Raw genomic sequence first — 12,306 nt, forward strand, 5'->3', positions numbered from 1 at the left:
TTTGTAAAGTAAAATTATTCTTATTTGAATTATTATATTCTTAAATACTGTCTTTTTATGTTTAATAATAAAATTATGTTATTATTATAGCAATAAATATTTTTTAAATGTTTTAAATATTTGAACATTTTAAATATATACCAAATATTTGAGCCAAATTGTGCAGCCCTGCAAGTAGTCACAACAAACCGGTTTTTTTTTTTTTTTGTGAATATTAAATTGTAAATGGCAATTTTAACCAGAAATATTGCAATTTTGATTGTTCCACTAAATTGAGCAGCCCTAGTTGCTCCTGATAGTCCTGCTGACTCAAACTTTCGCACAAGTCTCTTCAAACTGTTTTTCTCTGATGACATGGTAAATGACAGGTATGTTGAACAGGAACTGTTTCAGGAATGCAGACTGGAATAATAATAACCACACCATGTTTCTTCATTTAGCCAGACTTGCCTCCTGACAATTTTATTTTTTTTACATTGTGTTATTTCACAGCAAGACATAAGTTTATGTAATTAAAGTAATATTGTAATTTTGAGGTGTTAAACTGACTGAAATATAAGAGGATGCTTCTAAACAACCTTATAAATTAGAGGGTGTCTCCCACAACCGCTCAATATTTGAAACTTTAGCAAAGGAGATGGTCAGGTATGGTCACATACATGACAAAGGCAAATAAAAGCCTCAAGGCAACGTGACAGATGCAAATAAATGACATGGTGGAGTGTAGGAGCATCAACTGTTCAGATGAGTATCTGACATGGGACACATGTAGAAAGTCATGTAAACAGTCAAACCTTTCGTTTGATTGGGCTATTTTTTTAGCAGAAAATCAGATTTGACCCACAATAAGCTCAGGTGTGAACATAACCTTTATTTGACTCGCATACAGTCTTGTGCCATTTTAAATGGTCTCACATCTGCATGGTTTTTTCACTTATCTGTAAGTGTGATGGCAAATGAAATTGAATTACACTGATCCCAGTTTAAAAAACAACAACTTGCCAGTCACCGCCAAACATTTGTGAACATTTTTGATCATTTTAACAAAAGTTTCATGGCCCCCAGAATATTTTGTTGTATGAATATCTGAACATGCATGCAATATATCAAAAGGAGGAACAGAGCATGTGCTTTTAAACAAAAAATGTTTTGTTCTATGCCTTCCTTTTTTATCGACACTTCAATGTGGGCAAGTCTCATAAAAAAAAGCACAATTTTTGGCAAAAAGCTGAGAAAAATTTAGTTTTTGTCGAAGACTACATCCAGATCGGTTTCAAAACGATGACCAAAACATAGATGGAGTAGATCGAGTCCATCAACATCCACAAAGCTTCACAGTCCCATAGCTCGTCCTGGGTCGACATTTCATCCAGTAACATCATCTTGATTTATATGCTGTTTAATGTTGATAGTGTTATTTTACATAAGCACCTGCTTTCATTTACTGTCACTTGTAAATGTGTTTTGATCAGGAGATTCAGTACTTGTTCAGAAGATGTCATAGCGCCCCCTACAGTATAACAGTGAAAACACGGAAAGCTGGACATTTTCCGTCAGGAGTTAAATTGCCTTCTTCCAGAGTGGATGCACAAATGACTTTTCTAAACTTCTTGCCAGATTGAGGAACACTCAATTCCAGAATGAGTTTGCAAATGACGCTTCAGGTCCCTTTGATATGTGAAACACATTTGACACTGAAGACATGCGTAAGGCCTCTCTCCAGTGTGAACTCTTATATGCGTCTGAAGGTTTCCTTTGAACCTGAAGCTCTTTCCGCACTGAGGGCAGGTGAAAGGCTTCTCTCCGGTGTGAACTCTCATGTGAACCTCAAGGTTTGTCTTGTTTGAGAAAGTCTTTGCACAGTGATGGCACATGAAAGGCTTCTCTCCGGTGTGGGTTATGATGTGCGCCGTAAGATGATTTCTCTCCGTGAAACTCACTCCACACTGATGACATATACAACAGTCTTCTCTTGAGTGAGTCCTCAGGTGCTTTTTAAGGGTTATTTTGTGTCTGAAACTCTTTCCACACTGTTCACATGCGAACGGCTTCTCTCCAGTGTGACTGTTCATGTGATACCTTAGGTTGAGTTCTGTTGTAAAACTCTTATCACACAGTTTGCAGATGTAAGGCTTCTCTCCAGTGTGAATTCTCATGTGCCTGTTAAAGCTTCCTTTCTGAGTGAAACCGTTTCCACACTGAGGGCAGGTGAACGGCTTCTCTTTGGTGTGAACCATCATGTGGCCTTTAAGGATTCCTTTCGTGGTGAAACTCTTCCCACACTGTTGACAGGTGAACGGCTTCTCTCCAGTGTGAATGTTCATGTGGGCTTTAAAACTTCCTTTTTTAGTGAAACTCTTTCCACACTGAGGGCAGATGAAATAACGTATAGTTTCTGTCTGTTGAGCTCTTTTTTGTGAGGAAGATTTCTCAGTCTGTGAGCAACTAAACCGTTTTTCTCCAGTTGTGGGATCATGTTTCTCATATTGATCTCTCTCCTCCATTTCATTCAGTACTTCACTATCCTCTTTCAGCGGCATCAGGTCTAAGGAGAAAAGAGACAAATACAAGTTAACACCAGTTTAATGACACAAAGCAACAGACATCAAAACCTTTAGACATGCTGAATCCTACACCCACTAAGCTACTGAAAGAGTTGTTACCTGTAACCTCAGAACCTCTTGCCAATATTTCTTATTTTTTTAGGACACGTCCTAAATACTTTCAAGCTGGTAAGACCCCCTTACCAAAAACCCAGTATAATTGTCTCAAACGACAATTATGTCTAAAATAGAAAACATAATATTGGCCTCTCGGCTCAGTTTTGCAGAGAAAGGGTATTTGTGAACAATATCAGTCAGGATTTAAGCCTCATTGGTTGTTTTAAAGTTATAAACTAATGACCTGTTTTTGGCATCTAGTCATGTCTATATCTTCCTTCAAGTGCTATAAGATCTTTCTGCAACAAAGGCTAACACTTTCTTTTGGATCGCTTAATAATTATGTTGGCATTTGTGGACAAGCATTAGCATGGTTTATGGTTATGGTTTCATCTAATTGATCGCTGCTACTTTGCTTGTGTTTCGGCTTAATCGCGTCCATTGTTTTTAGCTGCTATGTCAAAAATGGCGGTCACAAGTTTCTGTTCGTCTTGTTGGTCACGGTAACCCCGCCCCTGACTCAAGCGGTTCTTACTTCTAGACCAGCACTCTATTGGTCCTACTTATGAACCACTTCTCCTGGCTCAGAGCTGGTGCTTTGGGTGTCGAGAGACAAAGAACTGATTTGAAACTAGGCTCTGGCTCTGAACCAGCACTCAAACTGCCTTGGAGGAAAAGGGGTATATTAGGTCCTCTGCTTTTCTCCTTGTTCATGCTTTCCCTGGGAGTCATTATCATTAAATTTCACTCTTATGTCATGAAAGAAAGTTTACATGTACTGTTACATTGTTTTCTACAATTAAGAACCATGGGTGTTGCGTCCTTTGATAATGACATTTCAGTAGCACTTCAGGAGACGGCAGTGTGATTTCATATACCAGTTAACATCAGCATTAAAGACACATTAAAGAAATCATTTTAGCTCAAAACTCACTTTTTCAGACAGCATGGGATCACAGTGTTTGTGATCCGATGTAGTTCCTGATCACTGTATTAGGCAGAAATTAGGGATGCACAATATATCGCCACCATATCGGTATCAGCCGATAAACGGTAATATTTATTGTTATCGTTATTGGTCCGATAAGCTTGAAATATGATTGTAATTACTTCGCAAAGGAAAATACAGTTAAGTGCAGAGTCTGCTTGTGCATTCGCAGCCTTTTGAGCCATTCTAAGTTGTAATATGTTTATTTTGTGTAAATATATATGATTAATCTCATATAGGATGCGTTTGGTTAATTAACGATGCAGCAAAGCGCTACATTGTCTTTAGCTTTAACGCGCGCAGCTCAAACAGCAATGCACAACATTAATAACTTCTGGGCCTGTCATAACATTATAATGAGAACACTATTGTAATAAAACCTTGTGAATTATCTGAGTGTAGTTGCTGTTTCAGCACGTTATTGTGGGAACAAACGCATCCACTACAGGAGTTACACTTTCCGACCAGAACAGTCAAGTTCGCTTCGGCATTCGCGTCATTTTGTGCAGAAACAAGTCGTAATATTAAGTCTATGTAAAATAAATATCTGATTGATCTTATATAGGATGCGTTTTGTAGAGTTAATTAACCTTCTAGCAAAGCGCTTCAGTTTAACGTTCATTCTCTTCAGCTTCAGCGCACAATGCTCAAACTGCAATAATGTTATTTGAAAGGGTAATGTTAAATTACCATTACTGTAATATTAAAAAATATATATTTTTAAATTCTCCAAAAAACATTGATGCATTATTATGAATAACTACCTTTATTGTTCTCGTATTCTTTTGGTTTTTTATTTATCCGTGGCACATGCATTTTGATTCTTTATATGTAGCCTAAGTAATGTTGTCCAATAACTTGTTTGCATTATTTATTTTATTTATTTATTTATTGTTAGACAATAAGGTCTCATTTGTTAATGCATTAACTAACAGAGCAATAACCTTTGTTAATGTTAGTTAATAAAATATGTGTTTTTGTTAGTTCACAGTGCATTAACTAATGTTAACAGATACAACAAATGTCTTAGAAAATGTTAAGATTAATATTAGATTAGTAAATCCTGTAGAAGTATTGTCCATTCAGTGTTAGTTCATATTAACTAACTAACAAATGAATTCAAACAAACACATTTTTCTTATTGTAAAGTGTTACCAATTTTTGTAATAAAAAAAGTCAGCCACAGGAGTGTAAAATAAATGTTAAAAGTCAAGAAATCTTACACTGGTTCAAACTAACTGTGTATGTTTGATTTATATTTAAGTTTTGAGACATGGCTTTTAATAGTGAGCCTTTTGTTTATGTAATCAGGCTCTGAAAGTATAACAAAATTTGAATTTAGATTTATCGGCCAATATATCGGTTATCAAGCTTTCAAATATAAAGAATTATTGGTTTTCGGACAAAATGTTCATATCGGTGCATCTCTAGCAGAAATATTTTATATGCGATGCAAAAGACACGCGTGCTACCCATTACCATAGTAAAAGTGGTAAATACGAACACTTGAAGAAACAAATTAAAATTAAATAGTCTATCACAATCGTGTTTTTATTTTATCTGTCAGTACGTCTCGTCTCTTTATCCATTTAGACTGTCTGATATCCATATTTAGCTCTGCATGTGTCATAAAATAAAGCAACTTTCCTCTGTTTCTCTGACTGAAAATATGACTGTATTGGGACAGTCACTGGAGAGAGTGCTAAAGCTCCTCAGGTCGTACTTTTGGTGGAAAATTTGTAGAAATTATCATTCTTTCTAAATGTGAGGTAAATATACTGTCCTGTGACGACAAATAAACATAAACAGACACGACTGAACTGTACGTTTGTCCTCTTTCTTTTGTTAAATAATGATAACACTTTATTTCTGTGTGTCTAAAGCGCAATCTTCACATAAATAAATGTATTATGGTCAATGTATCACTTATTAGTGTAAAACTGTGGTAAAAACTAGGGGTGCACCGATCCGATATTAGGATCGGATATCGGCCGCGATACTGATAAAATAGCAGGATCGGGAATCGGAAAAAAGAACAGATCCACGGGCCGATCCAGGTTTTTTTTTTTTTTTTTTTTTTTCCTTCTCTCGTCGTCGCAGCAGAACCTACGTCATTCGTCAGCTTCACGCGTGTCGCATGCTAGAAGGGTGATTCTCTGAATTGGGTGCCCTTCAAGTCCCCCAAACTTACTTCAAAGATTTTCAATTGAAGGAAATCACAAAATGCATTTTAACACCGTCAATTAATAGAACCAGGTGCCTTTGCATTATAATGCAACACAATTGCTTTTTTTATTTTTTTATTTATAGATAATGGGTTGCCTAAGTAGTAGACAACAAGCATGTTTGCATGTCCTCACTAACCATCATTACATTTTCATTGAATATCAAACAAATAAAAAGTGCAATTAATACCAAAATGTTGCTGCTAATATAATCATATGTTGGTCTACTTTAACTAAAATATACATATATATATAAAAATGCATTAATTATATGTGAAATTGCAATATTTATACACGTCCTCCAGTTTGTTTTCAACCCCGTCACGCCATACTATTTACCCCCCTATAAAAATAATGGATCAATCCCTGTGGCATCACATCCAAGAAGTGACATCACACAAGTCTCTTGAAGAACATGCTGCAAAGAAAGGCAAGTGTCAGTATCTTTTCTTACCTATATTTCATGTTTTTCGCTGTCAGATAAGGATTGTCAGGCTCAACATTTCAACTCTGTTATATAACTAAATGATAGTAAACAACGGTTTAAGAAGAATTAAATAATAGTTTTGCAAAACATTAAAATTTTATGATGTCCTAAATGCCATGTAGTGCTACTGTCTTAGCTAAGCTAACTGTCTTAGCTACTGTTAGCCAAAAACTTCAACCCCGTCACATTTTTAGTATAACAGGGTGGAATCGTTGTGACAGGGTTGAATGTTTGACACTTCTTAGTAGATTACACAATTGTAGACATGCTGTATTGTGATGTGAACTGTCAGAAATAATCGATTATGGTATTTTATGTTCAATATTTTCAGACATCCCAATGGCAAGAACAGCAGCAGAGAGGCAAAGACAGTACAGAGCAAGAAGGGATGCAGATGCAGAGAGAAGAAAATGTTTGTTTGTTTTTGCCAACTTTAATAAAATAAAATGTTATTGAATGTGATATCATTAATTTTTTACAGGTAAGAAATCCATACTATATTGAAATAATGATCATCACTTCAACCCTGTTATCATTTTCAACCCCGTTATGCTGAGTTCAACCCTGTTATTTGATAGTTTTTATTAATATTTTCGTGATAAGAAGACAAATTAGGTCAATGTTTGTTTTGCTGTGTGCAGAATTTACAGGACAGTCAGAAAAAATATGAAAGCCTAATTAAATCCTAATGTTAATGCATATTTTGTGATAAGATATGAAGACCAATGTTAGATACAGTTTTCATGACCTGATTTGGTATTCAAATGGTGAGTATTTAAAAATAAAATTCTACATGCAATAAATGATATCAAACAAGGGACATCTCATTGAAAAGCTTCTACAAAAATTTACTTGAAAATCTTTTAAAATCATATTTAAACAGGGTCCAAGTGGTCTGTGAAATGATGGGTTTGTTCCAGAGAGAGGTGTGTTTTAGTGAAGCGCTGTGGAGCTTCTGGCCGACGGTGGAAACACAGTGTGATTTGGGGATCGGTGCTGCAGGCCTGAGGCTTTTAGCCCAGACCAGCCCATTGAAAGCGCTGGCTCGCACTGGCCTGACAGTGGAAACGCAGCTATTAATTTCTGTAGACATTTTAATAAGGATCAAATGACTGAGTTCAGCTTTGAGAATGAAACTGACCTGTTTGTTCCTCAGTATCTTCATGTTTCACTCTGAACGTTTCTTCAAACTTCACGTCTTCACTCTCCTCTTTAATAAACGCCATCTTTAAGATGAGAATAAATAACAGAAAGTAAAACACTCATAACTAAATCTCTGGGTGCGTCTCAGTCAGATCTAGCTCAGTTCACTGGTGAGAGAGTCAGAGAGAGAGAGTTAATGGACTTAAATGACCTGATTAGACTAAGAGCTAACATTATAACACACAATTAATATTTAGTTCTAATTTATATTTGGTATTTAATAACTTTTAAATGACATTTCATTGATTACACTTAGTAAAAGTTGTCATTTCATCTGTTTGTGTTTGTTGTTCTCGTTGTATTTACACGGTTTGACCAGCAGGAGTCGTCAGTGTTTTGAGGTGGTTAAAACACTTTTGATTCGAGCACTTTGAAACTGAATCATTTTGCAAAACATTTGGTTTAATTGACTCGGAGTTTAGAAAATTTCTGTTTCTCTCAAAACTACTTATCAGTGATCGAACTCGTGTTTATAATGAACTGATTCACGATATAGGGACTGAAAGGAGACACATCTCTTCTGTTACTCGTGTGTGGATGCGCTTTACTCACAAAAATAACATTCATTAATGATAGACAAAGCATTACAATGTTACATTCAATAATACATAAAACATTTTTACATCGCTTGTAAAAACTAAAAAAGTGATTGAACAATTTAAACACTTTAAATGCTTAAAAACACAAACCTTTCTTCAGCCGAATCACAACATTGAAAGAGCGCGACGCAACATGATGACGTCACATCACCACACCAAAATAAAAGTCCAGTTCAAACGCTAAAATCACAGAAGTCCATAAACATTCACATACAAATTATAAAACATATATCAATGGCGTTTAAATTTTAAATCTAATGCTGAATAAAAAGTTTGAACCACATATAATATGTGAGATTCTGTCTAAATGGCAAAACATGAATCACCTTTTTTAATTTTTGTTTGATGACATTTTTTTAAAACAGCTTTTATCAAAAAACGATTATTTTGCTACTATAAAATTAAACTAAAATACTAGGGCAAAAAAAAAAAATGCAACAATCAATAACATTGATTGTGTATTATATATTTTGTTATACATGCACAGGTGATTTTCCAGCACTTTTGGCACTGTGAGCTTATGGAAAATTCACTCTCTTAAAACACACTTAAAACAATCTTCCTGGCTTCATTCATTTGTCTTCTAACACAATATGACAGTGGGCAGGTTTAGAATTACATGGAATATTATTATTTTTAACAGTTTTTCTGAAGAGCGCTTTCAAAGATGTCATATCCACCACTTTTCAATTTATGTATTTTATTACAATATTGTAAAACTGCAAAATCTGCTAATAAACAGCCTCGCAAAAGCATTTTTAAAAGGAAACGGGCAAGATTTGGTGGTTACTAGGATGTTGGAGCATGAACTTCATAATGACAATTTATTTGTGCATTTGTTTGTTTATTTATTTACAAAAAAAGGCCAAGGACACAACAGTGCCTGTAGTTGGAGAATCACCCACACACTCATATAGTATATTCATGTATACATGTTGTATTCAGAAAATATACAAGCAGTTTATCAATGTGTCTCGGTTTCAACACTGTCAGTTCTTACTGGTCTATTCCAGACATCCCACCTCTCCCTTAAATTCAGGAATTCTCACTATTCCTTGATCCCTCCCTATTCTAGCTTGAACGATGGCTGAAACTCTGTATTAATAGCACTTCTCCTGTTTATTGCCTCTTTAGATGACTTACTTCATTTGAAATCCTCAATTGTAAGTCGCTTTGGATAAAAGCATCTGCTAAATGAAGAATATAAAAGTAGAAAAAAGAGAATTGAAACAAGGAGCATTACGATCTTTCAGAGTCTTTATTTTCTGAGTTGACAGGGTAAAACAGCATTTGTTGTCTCTTTCTCAGCATAATATAAATCCAAAATCCCTTTCAATATTTCACTCTCATCAAACAGGGGAAATACATTCAAATACAATATGATCTATAGTAGAAACTGTTCCAAAACTGTATTTCATTGCATATGTTTACTGATACTGATCACTACTGATGTAAAGCCAAACAACCAGCAGCTTAAAACTTTTTCTTATAAAATTCATCATTATTATATAAACTTTTGCCAAATTAACATGTACAGTATGTCTTTACACAGATATCATCAGATGATAAGGTTGAGTCCAATTGCATGAAGTTTCTTCAGACTTGTTGGAGTCACAGTCATCGTTTCTGGTCAAGATCAGTCTTTCCCCACCACCTGCCTCGTTCTTTCCAAAGGGATCCGGTTCATATTCAGCTGCAGAAAGCGTTCTTTGAATGATGCTGTCTATGGCCTCGGCTGCAAGGGACGCACACAGCTGGCCACATCGTTGAAGGAGAGCGGCACATAGCTGGCCACTTCTTCACCAGGGTAAGAAATAAGCTGGGAACCCTGACGATTGATGTGCTCATACAGCACCCAGACTCCACCTTTCACTTTGTGGGAAGAAGCTATGTCACTGAAAGCAATGTCGTGGAGATTGGTTTCTTTGCGTAGGGTCACGCTTCTTCCTCTATAGTTCACGTGCTCAAACAGCTGGATTTCAGGGTTGTCCAGGTCATCTGAGACCATCTTCAGGGAAGAAAACTGTCCTTTGTCATCACGGGTGGCGTACTCTCCTTCCTCAAACACCCGCTGCTTTCCAGCAAAATTCTTGTCATAATACGCCACCCATGGTTCGCCAATGACTTTAATGGAGGCGATGGCGTCATTGAAGCCCTTCTCTCTTAAGTCGCTGACATCATGGTTGAATTCAGCTGATCTGCCCTCGAAGGCTTCTCTGCTATAAACAATGATCTTGCCCATTTTGAATGATGAATCGAGGAGAGAGAGGCTGGAGAAGGCAAGTGTTTCTGAAGCAGCTTCCAGTGGTTCTGCTGGGAACAGTGACTTACTTGGTGTTCAGAGCTGCCTTTTAAAGCACAAGTAGACCAAAGTGGGCGTTGACAAGGTCATGACAGGGCATGTAGGTGTGGAAGCTGAGAAACATGCCCAGTCTCAAACTTCTAATACAAGGTCCAAAACTCTCTACGAGCCATATGTTACGTATGCTCCTGACTGGGGAAAACAAAAAAACATTGTGTTGTGTTCACTTTGACGGCTGCTTAGCTCTCATGTACAAGTTGATACTGATAATGGCCAAATCCCAAATACTGTAAATTGAGCCACTTCACTAATTTCGTTAAATTATAACATGCATCTTAACTGAGTTGCAGAAATATCACAGAATTTAATGGCAATGGCATTTCATGATGAAAGTGACGATAAGCTTCTTCAGGTGGCGATTTGTGAATGTGATCAGTTTCGGGTTTGTTCCGTAAAGCAATCGTTTGGTTGGAAGACTTGAAATATTTGATATTTTTGAATACATTATTGTGACCATACTTTTATCTGCCTGTTATGTGTTTCATATTGAGAAATGGTTAGGGGTCGGGGTCGGGTTAAGTGCTCAAAAAATCATCTATAAAATAGTCATACCCCAGAATATCATGTCATGGCGACACAATTATGCCCCAATATATAAGTTCATGATGATAAAATGTCTGTGTATTGACAGCAAAGGTTTCTCAATGAAAGCAATGAGCTTCCGGCCGCAGCACAATAAAGAGGCTAAAGGGCGCTTTTGGCGTCTGTGTAGAGTCACGCACATTTGTGTCAGGTGTTATTTCTCAAGAATATTCCTTATCCTTATCAGTTCTCCACAAAAAACCTAATGCCACCCTCTTCCAGGGAACTGACAAAAAAAATTGCATCAGAATTTGATCAGAATTAGCAGAATGTTTTCTTATTAGTGGGCTGGTGTTTTGAAATATATGACTGACTTATTCAGTACCGCTATTTACACGATTTATGTTCAAGCATGTTAATATTTTGCTTGTAAACTAAGTGACTTTTATGAGGCTCTGATTATTGTTAGCTTCCATGTTCATAACACACAAAATATTTTTAAAAGAACTGAATTCACTGATGACTCTCATACAGCCACTCAAAGGTCTCAGAAGGTCGGTCATCGCATTGCAAACAACACGGTTGTCTCTCGCCTTCATTACATGAGTCTTCACAAGGTTGTATGAATCGTTGCTTCTCCATCTCACAGATGTTATGAAGTACACAACATGCTGCCACAACTGTAGGCATGAAAGAGTGGTGAATGTCTGACCATTTTGCCAGGATGCGCCATCTTCCTTTCAGGTGTCCGAATGTGTGCTCCACCTTAACTCTCGATCCATTCAAGTGACAGTTGAATGCTCCCTGTTCTTCTGACAAATTGGGTCCAGAATAACCTTTTATGAGCCAAGCCAGTAGTGGATAGGCTGGGTCTCCTGCCACTGGCAGAGGCACCTGGACTCCCTCCACAACAGTTGTAGCCTGGGGGTGTCTCTCGGGGTGTCTGAGTAATACAAATATAGCAGAGCTCATTTACTGTGCAGGTCAAAAGATTTGACACACCTCACGTATTTTCATTATTTAATTTTTTTTAAGTAAATTGCAAATATTTCAAATTCTTCATTTAATACCCCCAATACATTTTCTTTTGTATAAATGATGTTAGTAGTGATAGTGATGTTAGATAACATAGTGATGTTAAATAATATTTTTGACTAAAGAAACCTGTTAATATAGATGTTACCATTTTCTTAAGTGCAGCATATAGTTCATATAGTTGTAAGACACATAACAACAATTGTTAGCTTGTTTTAATCATGA

At 36.4% G+C, this 12,306-nt stretch overlaps 1 protein-coding gene across 1 annotated transcript in view; it reads right to left on the reverse strand.

Annotated features, from left to right (window-relative positions):
* Positions 1-439: 439 nt before the first annotated feature.
* The window catches only part of LOC311289321 (uncharacterized protein), a 34,726-nt gene continuing 22,859 nt past the window's right edge, over positions 440-12,306 (reverse strand). The window contains exons 2-3 of the mRNA XM_084407191.1: positions 7,502-7,586; positions 440-2,545 (exon numbers count right to left, since the gene is read on the reverse strand). Coding sequence (XP_084263317.1) covers positions 1,602-2,545; positions 7,502-7,586 — 1,029 coding nt within the window. The 3' untranslated portion in view covers positions 440-1,601. The remainder of the gene's footprint in view (positions 2,546-7,501; positions 7,587-12,306) is intronic.

This window comes from Rutilus rutilus, assembly GCF_951802725.1.
Source record: "Rutilus rutilus genome assembly, chromosome: 4".
In the NCBI taxonomy this organism is placed as follows: domain Eukaryota; kingdom Metazoa; phylum Chordata; class Actinopteri; order Cypriniformes; family Leuciscidae; genus Rutilus; species Rutilus rutilus.